This window comes from Sceloporus undulatus, chromosome 9 (genome assembly GCF_019175285.1).
Source record: "Sceloporus undulatus isolate JIND9_A2432 ecotype Alabama chromosome 9, SceUnd_v1.1, whole genome shotgun sequence".
In the NCBI taxonomy this organism is placed as follows: domain Eukaryota; kingdom Metazoa; phylum Chordata; class Lepidosauria; order Squamata; family Phrynosomatidae; genus Sceloporus; species Sceloporus undulatus.
The window spans coordinates 26,323,920-26,346,560 of NC_056530.1; the positions used below are offsets into that span (position 1 = coordinate 26,323,920).

At 46.9% G+C, this 22,641-nt stretch overlaps 3 protein-coding genes across 8 annotated transcripts in view; all 3 read right to left on the reverse strand.

Annotated features, from left to right (window-relative positions):
* The window catches only part of LOC121916324 (SLAM family member 9-like), a 16,174-nt gene extending 14,226 nt beyond the window's left edge, over positions 1–1,948 (reverse strand). The window contains exon 1 of one of the 3 annotated variants that reach the window (XM_042441287.1): positions 1,742–1,948. In XM_042441287.1, coding sequence (XP_042297221.1) covers positions 1,742–1,793 — 52 coding nt within the window. In that variant the 5' untranslated portion in view covers positions 1,794–1,948. The remainder of the gene's footprint in view (positions 1–1,741) is intronic. The other 2 variants (XM_042441288.1, XM_042441289.1) reach the window with 2 other exon arrangements.
* Positions 1,949–3,669: 1,721 nt separating this feature from the next.
* Positions 3,670–7,175, reverse strand: SSR2 (signal sequence receptor subunit 2). Its single transcript, XM_042441276.1, has 6 exons — positions 7,054–7,175; positions 5,871–6,025; positions 5,617–5,715; positions 5,296–5,404; positions 5,064–5,141; positions 3,670–4,110 (listed from the first exon to the last, which is right to left on the reverse strand). The coding sequence occupies exons 1-6, from the start codon at positions 7,096–7,098 to the stop codon at positions 4,000–4,002; spliced, it is 597 nt and encodes a 198-aa protein (XP_042297210.1). The 5' UTR covers positions 7,099–7,175; the 3' UTR covers positions 3,670–3,999.
* Positions 7,176–8,912: 1,737 nt separating this feature from the next.
* The window catches only part of ARHGEF2 (Rho/Rac guanine nucleotide exchange factor 2), a 58,386-nt gene continuing 44,657 nt past the window's right edge, over positions 8,913–22,641 (reverse strand). For 3 of the 4 annotated variants that reach the window (XM_042439439.1, XM_042439442.1, XM_042439441.1), the window contains 19 exons: positions 22,128–22,191; positions 21,301–21,430; positions 21,061–21,170; positions 20,186–20,332; positions 19,484–19,734; positions 19,119–19,244; positions 18,875–18,992; positions 17,671–17,922; positions 17,085–17,161; positions 16,178–16,347; positions 15,591–15,658; positions 15,283–15,477; positions 14,880–14,984; positions 14,060–14,127; positions 13,298–13,339; positions 13,034–13,084; positions 12,205–12,645; positions 11,270–11,459; positions 8,913–11,061 (listed from right to left, as the gene is read on the reverse strand). In XM_042439439.1, the coding sequence (XP_042295373.1) occupies positions 10,976–11,061; positions 11,270–11,459; positions 12,205–12,645; positions 13,034–13,084; positions 13,298–13,339; positions 14,060–14,127; positions 14,880–14,984; positions 15,283–15,477; positions 15,591–15,658; positions 16,178–16,347; positions 17,085–17,161; positions 17,671–17,922; positions 18,875–18,992; positions 19,119–19,244; positions 19,484–19,734; positions 20,186–20,332; positions 21,061–21,170; positions 21,301–21,430; positions 22,128–22,191 (2,691 nt within the window). In that variant the 3' untranslated portion in view covers positions 8,913–10,975. The remainder of the gene's footprint in view (positions 11,062–11,269; positions 11,460–12,204; positions 12,646–13,033; positions 13,085–13,297; positions 13,340–14,059; positions 14,128–14,879; positions 14,985–15,282; positions 15,478–15,590; positions 15,659–16,177; positions 16,348–17,084; positions 17,162–17,670; positions 17,923–18,874; positions 18,993–19,118; positions 19,245–19,483; positions 19,735–20,185; positions 20,333–21,060; positions 21,171–21,300; positions 21,431–22,127; positions 22,192–22,641) is intronic. The other variant, XM_042439438.1, reaches the window with a different exon arrangement.

The window sequence follows — 22,641 nt, forward strand, 5'->3', positions numbered from 1 at the left end:
AATAATAATAATAATAATAATAATAATAATAATAATAATAATAATAATAATGTTAAAGTGAATGAAGCAGTAGAAGAGCAGAGTTCTTGGCAACCCTCTTTAAAATAACATGAGAGTTGTCAGGACAAGATGGCAAAATTAACAACATTAACACAAATACTTAGGTATCACACAAAGAAAATAGGGCAAAATTGGGATTTAAACTGTAGCCAAGGATACGTTTAGGGGAAATTTATTATTATTATAGCTCAAATCTTGCAAGAGGAGGGCCTGCTACGACGGCCCTTGCAGAATCGTCTCCCGTTGTGTATACGGAGTAGACCAGGGGATCCCAATAAATGGAACTGAGACAGACTTCTAGAATTAATAACCAATTTATTTATAAGGGGGAAACCACATACAGTTCACTAGCATTCCCACACATACAAGGCTCAGGAAAAGCATAGGTGAGCATGGAATAGGATTTTAGGCATCACTGGGGTGATACGTCCCAGAATGTAGACTCCCTCCAGGAATCCAAATGGAAGATGATGAGGATGGCAGGAGGCTCAGCCATGGAATGACTGGCCAGGAGCCAGGAGCCAGGTCAGGGTTCAAGGGGACAGAGCTTCCCCCTGAAGTCCAGACTGGCCCCGGGAACAGGCAAATCTGAGAGTATTTATAGGCAAAATCTTGCCTCTGGCAAAGGGGCTTGATGGTGAGAACAAAGGTGTTTAATTCCTTGCTTTTCACCTGGATGTCCCTGTCTGATTGTCTTAGGGGTCTTAAGCTGTTCGGACAACAGACTCAAGGAGGGGGCAAGAGCCTCAGGCAAGGCAAATATTTGCTCTTCCTGGTCCTATGATAATCCCTTTTATGCGACTCTCTAGATATGATGATGTGGGTGCCCCTCAGGGGTGTGTGCGCATGTCCTCATGCCTTGCTGGCAATGGAGGACAGGCTCCTAGAGTTCTTCTAGGGGTCATTAAGGGCTATCATTTATACCCAAATTTATATGGAGCAGCATGGGTAACAAAACAGCCGATTTTGCCATGCAAAATGCAATATTGCATTTAAGATTTTCACATGACGTTGCTATTAAAGAGGCAATAAACTTATATAATTTGGCAACTGGAGCTATATTTTATGAAATTACTGACCAATTTGGAATATCTATCTATCTATCTATCTATCTATCTATCTATCTATCTATGCTACCCTGAATAAGAGAACTGTAAATATTTTTTTAATGAATAAAAAATTGATCAATCAATCAATCAATCAATCAAGAGGTTATGAAGAAGCAAGAAACAGCAACAAAAAAGCAATAAAACAGTTTAAACTCCAGGTTTTTCCATATGATAAAGTCCAAGGAGAACCTGCAGCAGTTTGCTTTTGCTTGAGCCGACTGGGGAGTCCCTCCTCAATCCCTCTCCATTTATCCATTGAATTCAATTGAGTTTAAACTCTTTTCAGACTTGCTTTGCAGCAACTGAAAAATAAGCCAAGGACGAAGGGAGAAGGTAGGAAGGAAAAAGGAAAAACTGGGATGTTTGAAGCAAAAGGTCAGTACAAAAGCTGCACATTTTGACAATTCTGCAATAAGAAGAAGCGAGAGAGAGGAAGCTAGCTTCTTCTGAGCATCAAGCCAGGCTTTAGGTTCAATGTTGGTGTATCAAAACAAGCGACAGGTCATGTTTGCAAAAAGCTAACACAACCCACCGACTCCTTAAAATACATGTTTAAAAATATGGATTATTACCTGCAACCAGACAGAGCAGAGGAAGCAATGCAGACCACCACAAGAAGAGCATTTTGCTTGGCGTCTATGCGCCTCGATGGCATGTTCCTCAATCGGTAACTCCTCCCCAAAAACAAAACCCACAAAGGGCCCTCGTGCCCCCCTTTTCCACACCCCACAGCAAGCCTCTCTGGAGCGGCAGGAAACAAACAGGGCCCATCATCCCTGACCCTCTTTAATGGGTGCAGGTGTGCAGTCCAAGCCCTTGTTGAGCCCATGCTTATCCCATTTGCACATGACAACACCAAACTGGGAGGAATAGCTAACACCCCAGAAGACAGGACCAGAATCCAAAAGGACCCCAATGGACTAGAAAGCTGGGCCAAAGCTAACAACATGAAATTCAATACTGGGAAACGTAAGGGAGGAAAAAATGAAATGCACAGATATAGGTTTATGGGGGACACCTGGTTTAAAGAGACTTATATATTTGAAAGGGATCTAGGAGTCCAAGTAGACCATAAGTTGAACATGAGCCAACTATGCAATGCTGCAGCTAACAAGGCCAATGTGATTCTAGGCTGCATCAATAGAAGTCTAGTCTCTAGATCAAGGGAAGTCATAGTGCCACTATATTCTGCTCTGGTCAGGCCCCACCTGGAATAATATTGTGTCCAGTCTGGGCACCACAATTTAAAAGGGACATTGAGAAACTAGAGCCATGTGTCCAAAGGAGGGCAACTAAAATGGTGAAGGGTCTGGAAACCATGGAGCCCTATGAGGAGAGACTGAGGGAGCTAGAGATATTTAGCCTGGAGAAGAGAAGGTGAAGAGGTGATATGATGATAGCCCTGTTTAAATACTTGAAGGGATGTCAATTGAGGAGGAAGCAAGCAGCTTGTTTTCTGCTGCTCCAGGGACTAATTCTCATCATCCTCAAGGCCAGGGCCATGTGGGTTGGTTGGTTGGGGTGATGGGAATTGTAGTCCTCCCAAACTCAGTCTTGCTGAGGGCGCCAGCAGCAGGAGCCCCGTTCTCTATGGATCCCTATTGTCCTGGGGCGCCCTCTAGCGGCAGCCAGGGTCCTTCCATTCCTGGCTGTTTTTCTCTAGATCTCTCGGGCGCCCTCCTGTGGCTCAAGCGGCGCACTTCGGTCCAATGCTTAGTATGATGATGATTCCCTGTCCTGGGGCGCCCTCTGGTGGCGAAAAGGGAGCGTTGCAGGCTCATTATTCTCAGGCAAAAAGGGGCTCATGGTTCCTGGCTCCTGGGTTTCTTTGGGAGACTCAGGGCTGGCACCTTTGGGTCCAAATATACGTTAATACTAATACTAGTGATAGTAGTGAGGCAGGGGATGCAAAGGCTTTGGTCCTGGGCCTCCTGAAGGGTTAAACCCTGCTGCCCTGGAGAACAAACTGGAAGACATGGCCTTTTGGGACTACAGCTCCCAAAAGAGCCTCAGGATGGAAGGAGGGTTTCAATTCATGGTGATGAACTCGACCCTAAACTATATATTCTCTATATATCCTGACAGAGGAGAGATGATGATGCTCCATGGCTGGGCAAGGCAAGACTGACCAGGCTCCAAAAGAAGGGGAGGCCACACCCCTCAGGAATGGTCAGCCAATCACAGTGCAGGAAGGGACAGGTAGAGAATGAGGCCACACCCCTCAAAGATGGTCAGCCAATCACAGCACAGGAAGGGACAGGTAGAGTATTACTCCAGGTGAGTCCTGACCAAAGCAGAATAAAGAGGCACTACTGCTTCCCTCCAGACTATATTTCTGTTGATGCAGCCTAGGATCGCATTGACCTTTTTAGCTGCTGCATCACACTTCTGGCTCATGTTTTAACTTGTGAACACATTTCTGCTTCTAAACATGCTGAGAGCAAGAGTCCATATTGACCAAAGGAAGAGAGGGGAAAAAAGAAATGAAGGACACGATAGATTTGTGGTTTTATTTTATTTTTTTATTTAAAAAAACGCACCCCGACCGAAAAACCGAACACGTTTCAACGCTTTTGATAGCGCTGGCGTTTCCACTCCAAACCCTTTTCTGCCAGCACCGTTTTGGCGGAGGAAGGTGAGTTTTTGGAGGCAAAATGGAGGCGGCCAGACTTGTGACTCAGAGATCTGGTCATTTGGGATCGCTTTGCGGCAACCATAGAATACTCTTCTGCTTAAATGGAAACGCCGTCCGCTTGAAACGCCGCTGTTGGCAAACACAGCTGCCATGATGGACCGGAAAGGAGGCAAAATGGCCGGAAGGGAGGTTTGCTCAGTTCTTCTTGGTCTTTGGGGTGTCATACTTCCTTTTGCTGGAGTACCACAACAAGAGAGGGATGCCGATGGAAGGGAGGGTCATGACGCCAAAAGCGGCCCAGTCCAGCTGCAAAGGAAGAAAAGACGAATGAGAAAGAGAGACAGATAGACAAAAGAGAGACAGAGAGAAAGACCGACAGTGATAAAGATAAAAGAAAGATGGAACGAAACCAAGACAAAAATAATGAAACACAGACAGACAGAAAGAAAGACAGAAAGAACAAAAGATGCAAAGAAAGAAAGATGGACAGATAAAAGAAAGAGAAAGACAACAGAACCAAGACAAAAAGACAGACAGACAGACAAAAAGAAAGACAGAAAAAAAAAACCAAAGAGAAAAAGAAAGAGTTTACAAAACCTCCCAATTACAAAAATAAAATAAGAATCTGGGCCATTTTTGCCTCAAACTCCCTGGGAAGCCCTGCCTCCCCCAAACGCATGAAAACGCACAAGCGCACCTCCAAGATGCGCCCCAGAACTAGTCTATACTCCCCCAAATAACTCCGTTTCCCTCTGCAGCCCTTCTCAAAAATGCCATCAACAAGCGGCTGCCATTTTGAGAGGGACCACAGAGGGAAACGGAGGCACCTGGGCTTGTTGGGTGCAACCCTGGGACATGACAAGGGTCCAAATCTGTACCCCAAATTCTCAAGGGAACTCTGTACAAAGTCTGCTCAGAGGCAACGTTTTCTTTCCGACTTGCTGTAAGCCATTTTGCAATCCAAACTAAGGGATGGAGTGACCAGACGTCCTCCTTTTCCAGGACATTTTCTACATTTCAACCATTTTATCCAAGGAGGAATTCCAAAATGTCCTCCATTTTGCGCACGACAAAGAAGCACGAGTTTACATTTACAGGAGTGTTTCCAGCTTCTCTTGGGTCAAATGTTCTCCCTTCTTTGTGAGTATCCTAATATTTTTTGGGGTGCCTTCTCCTCTTTTGCAGTTAGGACATGGGGTCACCCCGAAACTGGGATGGAAATAAATAGGACTATAACAACAACAACAACAACGACTCACAAAGTGCGGAGAAAACCTGCGGTCGAATTCGCGCTGGGCCAGGATCCCTCCTTGTCCCGGGGCGCTGGTGAAGCCGACCTGGAACGAAAGACAGAAAGATGGAGACAGTGCTCGGATGCGCGTGCGCTTCGTAAGCATTTCGCCGGCGCTCACTCCACGGTATGCGCTGGTATGAACATCTTCCAAGTCCCAAGGGTCAAAGGCGCCCTTCTCCATAGCCCTGTCCACTTACCACCACCTGGCCTCCCTCCTGGGCCAAGTAAGTGATGGTCCCCGACGTAAAGTTGAAGTAGCCGGCCTTCAGGGGTCTCAGGACCACCGTGTGGGAGACGTTGCTGGCGCTGGCGGGGTCCCGGGTTAAGGAAAACGAAACTCCGGCGCAGGAGCAGACCCAAACAATGGACTACAGATCTCCAGGTTCGCAAGGATGGAGCCACAGGCATTAAAGCGGCGTCAAGCAAGATGAAGCAAGAGGGAAAGGAGGGAATTAGGGAAGGGAACCTCACAAACATGGGGACTAGGAACTTGGCATTCCAGCAATGCGGAAGGATACGGTGCGATCCTGTCCCATTTAACGTTGAGCATCCCAGAGACGATGCCAAAGTCCTCTGGAGGGAAGGAATCATCCGACAGCTCCACTTCTAAGGCGGCGCTAGATGAGGATTGAGACATGCGCATGAGATACAAAGGCATCATCTAAGGACATCCCTGAGAAAGGGAGCGGGTTGGACTACAACTCCCATCGCTCTTGGTGGGAATTGTAGTCCAATATACCCCTGAACCTGGGGCGCCAGCCTGGGCCGATACCTGGAGCCAACGTTGTAGATGTTGTACTGCAAGGTGAGGTCACGTCCCTCGACGGCGTATCGGTTCAGGAGGGACTTGGATGCCAAGAGCCGGGCGCCTTCCTCGGCACGGACGCAGGAGAGGACCACCAGCAGCGCAAGGAGCAAGAGCTTCATCTGGAAAAGGAAAAGAAGGACAAGGAGAAAGGGATTTACAGGAGTCTGGGACGCTAAGCAGGGTCAGCCCTGGTTAGGACTTGGATGGGAGGCGCGGGAGACTCCACTGCAGAGGAAGGAACCATCCAAAGCACAGTGTTGCTTAAATCTTGCTGGGCATGGAAGCTGTAGTGGTCAGGTTGAATGGGGAGGGAGAAAGGGGATGATGGGAGTTGAAGTCCTTAAACTGGAGTCCAAAAACACTACCTTGGGGCTTGACAGTCCAGCCTAGGAATGGGTTTATGGACTGCAAAGCCCTTAGAGAGGCTTAGTTCACTATTAGGAAGCAGCAATAGGGATGCAAAGTGCTATTTGCTATTGCTCTGATCATAATACCTGGGGGAGGGTTATAGAAAAGGGGGGTTGATGGGATTTGCAGTCCAGCCTGGTCACAATGCCCGGTGGGTTATAGAAATTGGCGCATGGGATTGTGGGAGTTGCAGTCCAAAAACTGGAGAGACCCGAATTCAGTGGTTCTCAACCTTTGGCTCTCCTAAGGTTTTGGACTTCAACTCCCAGAAATCCCAAATGATCAAGGATTCTGGGAGCTGGAGTCTTAAAATGCCCGAAGGACCCAAGGATGAGACCCAGTGCCCTAATTCATTCCAAAATGGGGGAGACCAAGGGACTTGGAGTCCAACATAATGCTTGGGAAGTTGGGGAGGGATGATAGGAACTGGTGTGGGGGATTGTGGGAGTTGTAGTCCAAACCCTGGAGACCCTAACTCCTCCCAAAGTCCAGGGGATTATTGGACTTGCAGTCCAGCATGGTCATCATGCCTAATGGGGGGAGGAGGTGGAGGACTGCAAGGCTATAGGGGGACTATGGGTCTTGCAGTCCATCCTGGCCACAAAGACTGGGGATCATGGGGCTTGAAGTCCAAGAAAGTCATTTTTTTCCTAACAAGTTGTGCCCCCCCCAGGGACCCCATCTTTTCTTACCCAAGAAACCCCCCAAAAGGCCACCCAAACCCATCATCCCCTCCTACCTTTGCTCCTTTGGCTGCCAGCAGAACGGAAGGGAACGTCAGCATTGCAGAAAGAGAGAGAAGGAAGGAAGGAAAGCCCCTCCCCTCCCTGTTCCTGACGTCACTTCCTCTCTGCTGCTGAGCTTGCTGGGAAATGGAGTCCTCAGGCCTCTGCTGGGCCCTGCCTCCTCCTTCCAGGGACACTCATCAATCAATCAATGCAGAACCCCAGGAACTGATTGGCCCCTGATTCATGGATTAATAATTAATTAGGAACCAAAAGAATCGATGAAGTATTTCCTCTTGGTGTCTGCATGCTTTGCTTGTATTCTCCCCGCAGGGTTTGTTGAGATATATATATATGTGTGTGTGTGTGTGTATATATATATGTATGTGTATATTTATATATGTGTGTATGTGTGTATACACATCTTCAAGTATTTGCAACATTTATGCTGCTTGTAAACGTATACAGTATGTGTGTGTGTATATATATATATATATTGTATCTGTATTGAAAGTTTGTAGGAATTTAAAAGTTGTAAATGTTTGAAATGTGTGTGTGTGTGTATATATATATATATATATACACACTTACTGTGTATGTTTTCCCCTTTTGCCCACCCTCTTTCCTTTGTTCTCAAGCACTTGCATCTTTTCTGCTGCTTGTGAGACACACTCAGCTAAAGCTGGTGGTGGCAGATTTGGGTGTGAGATCAAGCTCTTCTACCCCAAAAGGCTCTGAAGCTGAATGTAAAGTTCAAAAAAGGGGAAGTTTGATTTAAAGAACAAAGGTAAAGCGTTTTCTCCTCCCCATCTAGCTCTGGATTAAAAGACACTTTACAGTTTGGCTTTCAGCAATCTTCTGGGTCTGATCTCCTCTCTCAATGGAGCTGCTGCTGCTGCTGCTGCTGCAGGAGGGTCTTTCAGCTCCTGAATTCTTTGACTTGATGAAGGTAACTAGTAATTTCGCTGACTTGTTCCTGGGAACTGAAATGGCTAAAGTCTAAGACATGCCCTTTCTGGCTGCCACCAAAGAAAGCTCTCTGCCAGCTCACAGCCAAGACTGCCCCAAACTAAAAGCCTGGGAAAGGGCAAAGCAAAGCTGGAAAAAGGCAGCAGGGGACCCTACAGCTCCTCCCAGGATTTATGCCATGAACATTTCCTACACTGAAACATACCGTGGCCTGAACCAATAGGAAAGGAAATGCAGGGGGAGAGTCAAACAGTCCTGGCAGGACATCACACTGATTGTGTGTGTGTGTGTGTGTGTGTATATATACAGTCGGCCCTGCTTATACACGGATTTTTTATACACGGATTCAAGCATCCACGGTTTGAAAATGTTCCAAAAAAGTATACATTTACCTTGATGTTCCATTTTTTATTAGGGACACCATTTTGCTCTGTCATTATATTTAATGGGACTTGAGCATACTGTACACGGATTTTGTTATCCACCGAAGGGGGATCTTGGAACCAAACCCCAGCGTATAACAAGGATCCACTGTATATATATTGTATCTGTAAAGTTTACAAGCAACATGAAAGTTGCAAATGTCTGAAATATGTGTGTGTGTGTATATATATATATATATATATATATACTGCAATCTGTATTTACAGTTTGCCAACAGCATGAAAGTTGCAAATGCTTGAGTGTGATCTGTATTGATCTGTGTATATATACAATTTGTATTGTGTTAACATGGTTTTATTGTGTTTTAATTTATCTTGCATCCCGTCTTGAGCCTTGGATTGTGGATGAGATATTAATATTAATATCAATTATTAATTATCATTCCCTTATACCCGTTTTCCATCCTCTTTGCTCCGTCTCTCCGGCTGCAACCCACAAGAAAAACAGACCCAAAACATCCTTGGTTTTGATCTCTTTTAATTCGCTTCTTTTCCCCTCCCCTTTTCTTTTTACAAGTTGAATTGACCCAAAACAATAAACCATTTTGTTCTCTTCAGATATTTATATATATATCAGTCTTGCGCATTAATTTAAAAACCAGAAACAAAAAGGCCCTTGTAGCTAGAAAAATTAAATGCCCCGTCGGCGTCCTTTCAACACTTTATTTTGACATTATATGGTTATGGAGCTTTTACATCTCTTTAAACCTCCACAGATGTATTATTCCTAGGGAATCCTGGGAGTTGTAGTTCAGCCGGGAAATCTAAAAGCCCCAGCAAACTACAAATCCCAGGGTCCCACAGGATGCAGCCAGGTAGCGCCGCAATTGGGTCGTATTGTGACGATTTTGGGGTTTTCCAATCGTTTTTATAAAATGTAGGAAGGAAAGGTATGTTTGCAATTTGCAGAGCGGTACCTTTGCGGTTTGCATCCATCTGGAGCATTGCACACTTGAGATTTGTGGCATTGCACACTCACAATCTGCACAACCCTTTCTTTTCATATTATATCCACACCTGGCTGGAAATGCGCTTTCAATGTGAACGGCTGAACCTTCAATGACCATCAAAATGGCACACTGTACACTTGCAATTTGAACATTGCACACTTGTCATCTGCACAACCCTTTCTTTTCATGTTATATGCACACCTGGCCAGAAATGCGCTTTTAAGGTGAATGCTTGAACCTTCAATGACCATCAAAATGGTGCATTGCACACTTGCGATCTGCATCATTGTACACTTGCAATTTGCACAGTCTTTCCTTTTAATGTTCTATCCATGCTCCCAAACCCAGTCTAATATCCCTGCAGCAAAACATAGTTGAACCCTAACCCTCCCCAAAAACGACAGGTATCCTCTAAAAATAAATCCAGCTTTGGTACAGAAAGGAAGTCACTAGGCTAATTAAAATAGTAATAATAATAATATTAATAGTAATAATAATAATAATGGAACAAAATATTTTCTTGCTTTCTTTCTGTGTACAAATGGCGCACGCCTAAATTCTTGGCGAAGCCTTCAAGGTCTCTCCTTCACGTTTTTAATCCGATTTCCCCCCTTCATCCAAAGAAACTAAAATAATGCAGTTATTATGTTCTCCTCCAATTTTCAAAAGGCTGCAATTTCAACAGGGGCCACTTGGGGGCGCCATTGGCAGCATCATAAAACAGCAGATGTTTGATCCTCTATTAGTCTTTGACCCCCTTCTAGTTTCACAATGGCACTAAACAGCCTTCCCAAAACTAGCACTTTACTGGTTAGAAAGACCATTCCTGGGGCTGCGGAGCATGTTGCGCAAGAAATTTAACCTGTGGCGCATGTGTAAAAAAATTTGAGCACATTGGGATACAAGTTGCATCCCTTTCCAAAAATGAGGGGTTGAAAAATCACTTTTAAATGGACCTCAATGAGAACAACCAATTCACAGGGTTAAAATCAGCGAAGAAAAGGCCCCAGGGAAAGCGTTGGCCAAGACTTCTAGGGCCGCCAGACCCCCCTCTTGCAAAAGAAACGAACGCATCTCCTTATCGCTTATGAGATATTTTTAAAATAAAATTAATAAAATTAATCTAAAACGCCGCCCGACGGAGCAGCTTCCTCCCGCTCCCAAAATAAATAATGTGAAACCGTATGGATTTGGGGGGGAATCACAATCCCGATTCCGGCAGATCCCCGGATTCGCTTCCCCATAAGCAACCGGGAGCAAGGGGCAGAGACAGTCACAACACCAAAAATAAAAAGAAGAGAACCCGAACCCATCGTCCGTCACTGAGGAAGGATCAAGGCCACAGATCAAGCGGCGGTCCCTCTCCGGGGGAGGCTTTGGCCTGGCATTGCCCCCCGACAACTCTCAGGACATGGTCTCCCCCTTCCCTTCCCCGCCACCCACCCGAACCCCATGCCAAAGTCAAGTTTGGGGTGCTCTTTCCAGGTCCCTGAAGCGCCACGGTGGCATGGCTTGGATTGGAGGACCGTCCGAAGGTTTCAGAGAGAGCAGGGATGTCCCCCCGTTTGCACCATCTAGCTCTCGGAGGAGCCGCGGTCGCCAACGCTGGGTTCCGGGACGCTCTCCACCTCCTCTGGGATGTCCTGCATCCTCTGGAAATCTGGAAGACAAATGACAAAATTGGTCTGGTTTGGAAAAAATATTGCGCATCCCATAAGAGCTGGAGAAGCCCCAGAGGCGGCCCAGTCCAACCCAATGCTCAGTGCAGCGATTCCCAAACTGTGGTCCTTCAGGTGTTTTTGGACCTCAGCGCCCAAGTGATAAAGCAATGGAGATCAAGTGATCAAGGGCCCTTGCAAGCAACACACCTCTTGGGCTGGGAGGGGGAGACTGCGAGGGGACCGGACCCTCTTCCTCCGAAAGCACCTCCAGGTCCTGGTCGCCCTCCTGTAGCCGGCTGGGCATCCCGGGGTAAGCCGCCTCATCCCGCTGGCAACTGGCAAAGGTCCGGTGCAGAGAGTGGCATCCGGGGGAAAGCAGATCCCCCGCTCGGCTCTGCTGTCGGGAAGAAAACGGGGAGCAAAGCAGTCAGCTGCAATTCGAGTCCCGTGAAGATTTCGTAGAATCACAAAACCTTAAGGGAAGGGACCCTCAGGGGCCACCTGTCCCAGTCCCATTCTGCCATGCGGGGATGCACAACTAAAGCACCTATGAAAGATGCCCATCTAACCTATGGTTTACAGTTCCACCGCCCTCCGAGTTGGAAGGGACCCTCAGGAGACATCCAACCCACTGCCATGCAGGAAGGCACAATTTAAAGAGACTCTGAAAGGTGCCAATCTAACCTCTTGTCTAAAGATGGAGAGTCCACCACCCTCCAAGTGGGAAGGGACCCCGAGGGGTCATATAATCTAACCCCCTGCCATGCAGGAATGCACAACCAAAGCACCTCTGAAAAGTACCCACCTAACAAGATGGAGACTCCGCCACCCTCCAATTTTTAAGGGACCCTCATGAGCCATCTAAGCTAACCTCCTGCCATGCAGAAATGCACAATTCAAAGTGCCTCTGAAAGGTGCCCACCTAACCTCTGTTTAAAGATGGAGAGCCCACCACCCTCCAAATTAAAAGGGACCCCGAGGAGTTCTATAATCTAACCCCCAGCCATGCAGGAATGCACAACTAAAGCAGCACTAAAAGGTGCCAATATAAACTTTGTTTAAAGATGGAGAGCCCACCACCCTCCAATTTTAAAGGGACCTTCAGGGACCATCCAATCCAACCCCAAAGAGAGCTCTCTTACTGAAGGTGGGGTGAAGCTTTGGTAGAGAGCATCACCAGCGGGCAAGCTGCGTCTCCGAGACTCTGCCCCCTTCCGGACCCAGGTGGCCTCCAAGGGTTGCCGGAAGGCCGCCAGCTGCCGGCGCACCTCTTCTGCCTCACGCTCTTGCCGGGCCCTTTCCAGCTCGCTCTCCCGCAGCCGGGCCTCCAGCGCCGCCACTTCTTGGCTCTTCTCTTGGCAGAGCTGCCGGCAGCGGCTCAGCTCCTCCTGCAGCAGAGTGTGCTGTTTCTGGAGCAGCGAAAGGTCCGAGGCTTGCCTCTCCAGCGAGGAAGAGGAGGAGGAGGATGAGGAGGAAGACGAAGAGCCATCCTTGCGGGAGTTGGTCCGGCTCAGCCTCTCCCGCCGTTCACTCGCCTCTTGCAACTGCAGCTCCAGGAGGGTGTCCTGGTGTGCCACAACTCCCTGGCGGATAGATAGAAAGGGAAGGAAAGGAAAGGTAAAATCATGGAATCATAGACTTCGGAGGGACCTCAAGGGCCATCTATCCAACCCCATTCTGCCCGAAAGATGCCCATCTAACTTCTGGAGCTTTTCAGAATTATTACAAGCCCCCTTGGATCCCATTGAGGGAGAAAGCTGGGATGGAAGGGCCTTAAATAACTTAGCTAATAAAATGGATACACCTTGTGACTTCAAGATCATGCCCTGAGAAAGGACAATAAACTAGTTTCATTAGAAAAACTCATACAGTCCTATTTAGGGGATAGCAAGAGGTGGGATATGGGCATGAAACACAGTGAGTACTTGCTCCCAGTAGCAACCTTGGAGTCACATTGCAAACCAGAATCACCTGCAAGCCATGAAGTAGAGAATAGAGACTCCTGAGCCGCTGCAGCACCTCCTGAAAGAGAGAAAGAAACTGGCTTCAGTCCATGCAAGGGATGGTGCTGTGGATGGGTAGAGCGAGGCGGATGCTTCAGGTGGCAGACTTGGGGTGCCAGTGAAGGACAGCATAGTATTATTAAGGTGAAGTCTCTCTTATCCAAAATACTTGGGACCAGAAATGTGCCCAATGCATCCAACCTTCCCGATCTGAGCTCTTTCATCTGCTTACCTCCTGTGGGACTTTCTGGTGCAACTGGTTGCCATTGCCATCCTAAACAAAAAACACAACCCGGTCAGAGACGACCCTTGAGCCAAACGGGCCAAAGATCACAAGGAGAAAACCTTGTTCAAAGTGGTTTCCAAAGCTCTCTCTCTTTTTTAAGTGTTCCAACGGCTGAATATACTTTTAGGATTTCCAAATAAATCTTATTGCTTTCGGCCATTCTACACTGATTTTATTGTCTTCTGCCCCATGAGCCTCAGATGTTGTGCAAGATATATTTATTCTATGCATTCTTGCAAAAGCTGAACGGCGACGAAGGCTGGCGGAAAGAGAATCAGGTCATTTGAAATGTGGGGCTAAAGAAGGATAGATGGGTCCTAGAGGAAATCAAGCCTAGACTCTTCCTAGAAGCCCAAGTGACTAAACTCAGGCTGTCGTACTTTGGAAATATTATGAGACGACTCACTGGAAAAGATGATAATGCTCAGCAAAATGGAATTGAGAGAGTCCAATTGCAGAGAAGGGACATCTCTTATAATAAGGGACATTCGCTAGCCCTATAAGGGCTCTCAGATAAGGGATATTCCTTTATAATAAGGCACACTTGGCAACCCCAGAGATGTTGAGCCATGTGCTGCATTTGACAGCAGGGCCTCCCTTGGCCCAGCTTTGATCTACTAGCTTTAAAACCACAACACAAAGCTGCCCCACAGAAGCAGAAGAAGGGGGCAAACAGCTCAGACCCTCCCCTCATAAAACCCCTCTTACCCGCTGGTTTGACTCCGATTCAACCCTGGGGAATTCGAGAGAACCGTTTACATTTCCGGTCTCCCCGTCTGTAGGAAAAAGAACAAGAACAACAAGGCAGATGAAGTCAGTTGTTGCTTTGCCAAGCAATATCACCCACCCCCAGTTCAGACTGCCAAGAAGATCCATACAAAACTTCTGGTGGGTTTTTCGGACTTTTAGGCCATGTTCTGGAAGGGTTTATTCCCGACGTTTCGCCAGCATCTCTGGCTGGCATCTTTAGAGAATGCGCCTCCGAAGATGCCAACCACAGATGCTGGCGAAACGTCAGGAATAAACTCTTTTAGAACATGGCTGCATGGTCCAAAAAAATTATGAATGCCGGCCATGGAAGCCTTTGACTTCACATCAGACCCAACAGAGAGGAGAGATTTACTTTCTAGCAGTACAACTTCCGGATCTGCAGGGGATACATCCCCAGACTTAACTTGGAAATGCAAAACCGTGGATAACAGGGGACCCAGAAGGCATTACTAGGTCTTCCAGTGTGCCTCTATGGTCAACTTCTGCCAGAAGCATGCCATAGGATCATGCTGGAGGGCCTAGAAAATGCCTAGAGATCATTTGTTTTTTCCTCCAAATGTGGGTAAATGAAACCACAGGTACCAGTCCCAAGGATATGGGAGATGTAGTACTTAGTAGTAAATATACTATTTCTTCAGCAAATATAGGATTCAATGGCTCTATATCTCAGCAAGACATGGCTTCTCCTCTCCCAGTAAAAAGTGGGCAAACTTGCGATGGGGAATACATAAATCCCAGAAGGATAGGGGCTACGTACTTGTGGCGTTGTTGGGGTTTGGGCTGGAGCAACCGTTCGGAGCATGGAGGTGGTTTTGGTCTCGGTCCCAAGCGGGTCCCATGAAGAGGTCTTTGAGAAACTCCACTGTGAAAAGAAATGGAAGAAGGGGGAGATGGACGCATACCAACATTAGATCCACATATTCCTTGAGATCCTATATTTGTACAGATTAAAATTCAAATGCTCTTTCCCACCTTGGCATAGCCTTTTATCTATTTATCCAATTTATATTATTCTTTATTGATTGCATGCACAGAAATTCAAGTGCCCAGAACAGGAAAAGGTTTTAAGGGTGACATGACCAGGGAACTGACCAGCAGCCAAGGCATCAACCTGGATATCACAACGCCATATTTTACATTGCACCACAGTGTCCTCCTACCTTCTTTGACAGCCTCCTGGATCAGCTTCTCTCCGTTGGGAATGTCTGATGACTCCGTGCGGAAAAGGGTCCGGGGGTTGACGCAGGTCAAGGGTCCATCCTCGCCGCCGCTCTGAAGGGCCAAGACATCGGCAAAGAGGCCCACTTTCTCCTCCAGCAATTCCGCAATTTCCCGGTCGCGCTGCTGGATCTTGTCTGGAGGGGAATGAATACCAAGAACATGTCTACCAGGGGGAGGCAGTGGAGGGTCAAGATCCAAGATTATCTTCTTTCCGGGTTGATTTTGCAAAGGGGAAGTTCAACCCTACCTTTCAGTTTCCTCAGAGAGGCTTCGCTTTCCGTCTCAATGAGGGGGAAATCCACCCGGTCAGGGCAACTGGAACAAGCAGGCAAGAGAAACATCAGGGGAAGGAGGTTCAAGCTGCCACCCGTCCACCCCAACTATTCCCAACCCGGCATCTTAAAGATCTGGGGAGTTACAGCACCCATCATCCCCATTCATTGGGTTTCTGGGTGAGAATGATCAGCCTTGTAGTCTAACAAAATGACTGGAAATAAGTGTTATGAGTAACACACATGGTGTAGCAGTTGGAGAGTTGGACTATGACTCTGAAGACCAGGGTTCGAATCCATGCTCAAGTATGGATGACTTTGGGCAAGTCACACTCTCTCAGACTCAGGACGAGGCAAATCTTGTCAAGCAAACCCACTTCAGGGTCGCCATAAGTCAGAAACAACTTGGAAGGCACATGAGAACACACCATTTTGCTGCCGTGCTGTACATGACGGGACTTGAGCATACAGGGATTTTGGTATCCGCAGCAGAATCCAGGATCCAAACTCCAGCAGATACCAAGGTCCCACGGTACAAATAAATGATAACAACAACACTCACAGCTTGACGGTCTGCTGGATGAGCCTCATCCAAGTGTTACGGTCATCGCGGGAAGCAGTGTGGACCTCGTACATCTCAGGCGGAGTGTTGCTGATGAGAAACATGCCCTTCTCCTGGTTGGCAATGTCTCGGACAATCAGGTTTTGGATAGAGATGATGGCCGGCTTGTCCTGGTGGAAAAACAGAGGCATATGTCAAAGTCCTGTTACTTTTTCCTTTCCATTCAATTCATGTTGAGTCAAGACCTGGAGATGTAGAGGCATGGGAAGAACATTGGGATGCTGGAAGAGAGTGTCACTGCTTGTGAACTGTGCCAAAACTGTGCCTAGCCAAGAATGGGAAGAGGAAGGAAAAAGAAACCATGATCCCCGATTTCCCCTAAGGATCCTACCCTGGACTGGAGATAGTTGTTGCTAACTCCCATCAAGTTGACTTTGATTTATGGCCACCCCATGAATGCGAGACCTCCAAGTCTGTTATCACCAGCCCTGCTCAGGTCTTGCAAACTCAGGGCTGTGGCTTCCTTGATGGGAGTCTATCCAACCATAATGTGGTCTCCCACTTTTCCTACTGCCTTCTATCTAACCAAACATCATCATCTTCTCTTTGGACTTTTCATAATATGTCCAAAGTCAGATAGTCTCAATTTAGCCATCTTGGTTTCCAGGGAGAGTTGAGGCTCGATTTGCTCCAGGACCCATTTATTGGTCTTTTTAGCAGTCCACGGTATCCACACAACAAACGAGTTGATTTTATTAGTTTTCTTCTCTGTTCAGTTTTCACAATCATACACAGAAATGGGAAATGCAATGACATGATAACAAATACCAGGTGCTGGTATTATTATAAGAGAGACCCTAGATGTCAAACACTAGGGATGAATTGCAGCAATCCAAGAGCCACTCACCAGGGTTGGGAAGGTATACCTCTGGTCCTTCTCCTGGAGGAAGATGAGGATGTCCGTCATCAAGAGAACCAGGACATCTGCAAATGTGGAACGGAGGATGTCAGAAGAACATCATTAAGAGGGAAACCCAGGTAAGATTTCCTAACCAGGGCTCCCTTTTGGTCAAGGTTTGGCAATACCAGCACATCCTGGTATCCTGAAGCTCATTTCCAAATTTGCCCAACTTCAAAGTTCCCCTGTTTGGTTTTATTCCTTTATAAAAAATATTTATAGCCATATACAGCTTGAGCCTCCCTTATCCGAAACGCTTGGATTTGGGGGGATTTTTTGGGGAATATCTGCATATATATATATATATATATAGAGAGAGAGAGAGAGAGAGAGAGAGAGAGATATCTTGGAACCAAGCTATCTCATTAGGGCATTGGGACCCACATCTAAACATCAAATTCATTTATGTTTCACATACACCCCTTTTACACATAGCCTGAAGGTAATGTTATGCACAATATTTTTTGTAATGCTGTGCATGGAACAACGTTTGTGTACACTGAACCGTCAGGAAAGCTCAGGTTCAGCCTACTACCTTTGAAGCGCCCGGTGGCCGTCTTCCAGAGCATGCAGCCATCATGCACCAGCTTGCGCCGCAGCATCTCGTCCTTGCCGAAAGAGCCGTGTTCCCAGGGCAGGAGGGCCTTGGTGCGCCCATCCACCCGGGCATAAATCTCCTGCAGCCGTGCATTCTTCTCATAATCGTGGACTTCTTGGTCAATGTCCTTGATCAGATCCTTGACTAAAGTCAAGGCAGTACTCAAATCCTGCTGATCTGCTTCATTCCCTGGAGTAAAAGTGGAGGAAAACCAGAGTCAGAACAGGAGGTCTAGGCTCATTTACCCACCTCTGAAAACATAGGTTCTCTCTAGGCATTTTCTAGGTCCTCCAGGAAGAGTCTGTGGTATGCTTCTGGTGGAGGTTGACCATAGAGTTGCGCTGGGAGACCTAGAAATGACTAGAGAGGTATTCAGAGAAGGTTTGCCATTCCCTTCCCCTGAGGCTGAGAGCATATGACTTGTCCAAGGTTCTCTCTAGGTGAAGTCGAAGATTTTCATGGATGGCATCCATAGCCTTTTGTGGGTTTTTCGGGTTCTGTGGCCATGTTCTAGAAGAGTTTGTTTCTGATGTTTCACCAGCATCCATGGCAGCATTCTCTGAAGATACCAGCCACAGATGCTGGAGAAACATCAGAAACAAACTCTTCTAGAACCCCACAAAAAATTATAGTTCTCTCTAGGCATTTTCTAGGTCCTCCAGAAAGACTTTACCGTATTCTTCTGGCTGAAGTTGACCACTGAAATGCCAAGAGAGGTATCCTCACTAGGAATCTCCAGCATGACTCTATGGTCAGCTTCTCTATGTCATTCATTTCAATTGGATTTACCATTGTCCGTGATTTTGAGTTTCCACAGTAAGTCCAGAAACATATCCCTACGGATATGAGGTTGTATTGTAGTGGGAAAGGATCTTAGTAGAGCACCATGTTTGGCAAGGCTGATCCATATATTTTAGTTATTATCATCAATTACTATTGCTAGACAATTCAACCACCTTTGCTGAAAGATGAACCCATGGTGGGTCCTACACAACCATCACCCAAATGGCTTCCATCCCTTCTGGTTGTGATTCCCAAATGTTAGTGCTCCAGGTGTTTTGGACATCAACTCCTAGCAGCCCCAGCTCCTTCTGCTCTCTCTATAGGATGCTGGCCCCTATCTCCCATCATCCACTGGTACCTTTGGAGTTCTGTAGGATTCGGTCAATAAGCCCGGGGTATTTGGTGATGCGCTGGGTGACCAGGAGGATGCATTCTTGCACGCCGTGCCTCCGCAGCACCGATAATCGGGTCAGCCTCTGGGAAAGGAAGGAGAAATGAGGGGGAAACGATTGATCATGAAGAGCCTGGGCAAGTTCACAGGACTTTATCACATGGAGAGAAAAAAGACAGTTTCATAGAGGATGGAGAGAGTTTCCACTTACGCGGATGAACTGCTGGAACCGTTTGTCACGAGCGAACAGCTCTTTGTAAAGCTTGACGGCTTTCGTGTGGCGGCTGCAGAACTCTGAGTAAGCCTTCTTCATTTGCTCAGCGCTGGAGCCTGAGAACTGGAAAGGCAGCAAGTAATGTCAAAGTGCATTATTTCTACAGTGTAAATGCACAGAGTAAGCCTTCAAACCCCAGCTCTAACCAATGAGGAACATATACATCTGCACATCTTTCACTCTTGCCCCGAGATTTCTCCTCCTTTGTTGGAGAACCAGAGAAGGAGGTCTATGCCAGGGCTGGCCATCTGGGAACTCTACCCATCAGCGATGATAACCACCACGAAGCGCCCATCGCTCACCTGTTGCACCAGGATGTCTCCCAGCCGGTTGATGACAAAGTTCTTGTTGCTGTCGGTGGCCAGGGACTCCTTGCGGCGTTCCAAGAGCTGGACCAGGAAGCGGTCATGGATCTCGCTGAGCTCATCCAGGCTGGGAAACATACTCTGGACTTGGGCTGCGTCCATCTGGAGGTCTTCCAGCATGCCTTTGCGGAAGAGGTTGGTCATGATCTTCAGGGTCTGGACGTGGTGGAGCTCCGTCTGGATCAACTCTGTTGGGAGCAGTGGAAAGAGGTAAAGAATTGGCAGAGAAAACCATCCTGGGTTGGTTTTCAGCCACTGAAGAACAGTCAGACCTCCATATCCACAGTTTCTACATCCACAGCTTCAACCAACCATAGATTGAAAATATTCACCCAAAGGAATCCCAAAAAGCAAAGCTTGATTTTATTTTATATACAGCACACCATTTTACAATGCCTTTATTTATCATTTGACGTGAGCATGGCAGCAATTTTGGAGCTATTAGGAACTAAAAAGAGGGAATTCTACCTTTGGGTGCCACCTCCAATAAGACCATGCCTCATATCATTTGGAGGACTCAGACCTCCAGCAGGTTATATGGAGAAAGATCTTGAGTTCAAGTCTAGGATTTTGGGGATCTCTTCTTTTCCTAGAAGGTTTATTTATTTTATTATATATATATATATTGGGGATGCTCACCATAGATGACATCTTGGCGCTTCATGACCTCCTTCTTGTGTTGTTGCAAGAAGTTATTGTCGACCGCCAGACTCCAGGAATCAGCCTCAAACGCCTTCTCGTCTGTTTCATAGTCGCTCATCAACTGGTTATAGATGACTTCAGCTCCTGGACTCAGAGAGAAAAATGTATGCATAAAGGATGATAAAAATTGTACCCACAAACCTGATCGCCTTGAACAAGAAAGGATGCCATGATACGAATTTAGTTGCAACAGAGAACCCTAAACAAGAGGGAACCAAGATTCATCTCCTGATGTTTTGGACTTCAGCTCCCTGTATTCCTGACTCTTGGCCAAGTTGGTTGGGGTTTCTGGGAGATGAAGTCCAAAACATCTGGAGGACCAAAGGTTTGGAACCACTGCTCTGGGTTGATAATAGGAAGAACCCACACAGGTTTGGTTTCTCCAGAGGAGAATCTATGAGGACTAGGTCCTTCCTTTTGGCCATCCATAAGACTTTGTGGTCATCCATAATTGCTGACTGTTGGCCAAGTTGGCTTCTGGGAGTTGAAGTCCAAAACATCTGGTTTGTCCATTACCACCCAGAGAAGAACCAGTTCCTTCCTTCTGGCCATCTATAAGACCTTTCGGCCATAGCAATAGCAACTGTGGGCCAATTTGAGTGAGGCTTCTGGGAGCTGAAGTCCTACACAACCACACACACACACACAGAGATGCACATATACATCCAGATTCTCAAACACCACCTGCCTTCCACGGCAGTAGTTAAAATAAAGATGCCACGGAACACATTTTTATTAAATATGCCTTGATTTTGATGTATGCGTGCACATCGGTCATAGCATACGCCTTTCTTGAAGCCTAACCATCTCACCTTCATCGATGAGGGACTCGACAGAAAGAGTGCGGTTGCGCATGTTCAGGGAGTCCGTGGATTGGGACAGGATCCTACGAAGGCCCAGTGGAGATTCATCATTGAAATTCCTGCAACAGAGAAGAAGAAATGGTCATCCTATCCATCATCCTATCATCCTATCATTTTGGCTACTATGGGGACAAAATGGTAGCTTTTGGATCCAAAAAGGCTCCTTGCACACATGCTCAACTCACTCACCCAGCAATGTTTGTGGTGGAGACGCTTTTGGAGAGGGACAAGGTGGGACGGCCCCGGCGGGAGCCCAGCAAAGTCTGGCGGAAGCTCTCCGAGGGGTAGATGGCCGAATTGGGACGCTCCCGGTTGGCTGCTGGAGATGTTAAAATAGCAAGAGAGGTGCGAAACGGGTTAAGGCAGATAGTTTTGGAGGACAGCACTCTCAGGTTGGAAAGAAAATAATAAATGTGGGTTTCCACAAACCAAGGAGGTGGAGAAGAGAACTAAGGGACCACATCTCCCCATTCCTCAAGCAGAAAAAGCACAGGAAGGAAGGCACTGTGTATCATATGCCTAGAGAAATCCATGTTTTTATTACTTCTAGGGAGGTGTGTGGATCAAGGAGAGCCACCCCTATACTTCCCCATCTCTAAATCTGGAACACACAACCCAGAACAAGTATCATTTCAAACTTTTTGTTCTCTCTAGGCATTTCTAGGTTCTCTGGCATGATGAGTCAATGGTCAACTTCTGCAGAGGCTGACCACAGAATTGCACCGGAGGACCTAGAAATGCCTAGAGAGGACACTTCTCTGGACATTTCTAGGTCTTCCAGTGCAATTTGGGGACATAGAGAAGTGTGCTCTCAGCTTGTTTGTTTCCAAAGCATTTTATATTGATGTTTTTCCCACTTGTGGGGATCTGAGGTCTGACTGTACTATCACATGCATGATCCTGACTTTGGTATTCAATGATACATCCTTCCATTGCAACTCCCCAAAGAGAAGAAGGTCAGGGGAAGGTTGCCTTGGTATTACGGCGGCTGGCATTGGGTACATGGTTCAACTCACGTTTGCTCCTCAGGGATACCGTCTGCAGCGCCGAACTGTTCTTTAGCAAGGCGGCTTTTTGCTGCTGCAAGGGGACGATGGGTTTTGGGGGAGAAGGGAGAAAGAGACACAGAAAGAGAAGTGAGGCAATGAAAGGGCAGCTGATCTCTTGCAACGAAGCTGAGGTCAAAAGGGGAACCCAGGGATGCAAAGCGTATTCAAAAATAACTGGGAAACAGTGAAAAGACGTGTTGGAATGGAGGAACCCTGTTGAGAGTCTTTGCAGTTTGAGACTTAGTCCATGCAAAACTCACACATGGTTGGTTTGCACAGAAAACACCGCTTTGCCCAGAAGATACTAATATGACTTTCTGTGCAGAAAAAGATGATATTTTCTGTGCATTCAATAGTTATTTGTGTGTTGCATGTTGAGGAGTGCACCCTTCCCAATTTTTCCTGGGGTCCCAATGCAGCCCCTGAGCCTCCCATGTTTATGGCCATCTTATATTCATGTGGGTGGCACATAAATAAATCC

Excerpts from the sequence above, each read along its gene's own strand:
- SSR2 (XM_042441276.1), bottom strand. The coding sequence starts at position 7,098 with ATGCTGACGTTCCCTTCCGTTCTGCTGGCAGCCAAAGGAGCAAAG. Across the intron at positions 6,026-7,053 it reads TGGCAGCCAAAGGAGCAAAG|ATGAAGCTCTTGCTCCTTGC; the intron begins GTAGGAGGGGAT and ends TTCCTTTTCCAG. Across the intron at positions 5,716-5,870 it reads ATCTACAACGTTGGCTCCAG|CGCCGCCTTAGAAGTGGAGC; the intron begins GTATCGGCCCAG and ends ATCCTCATCTAG.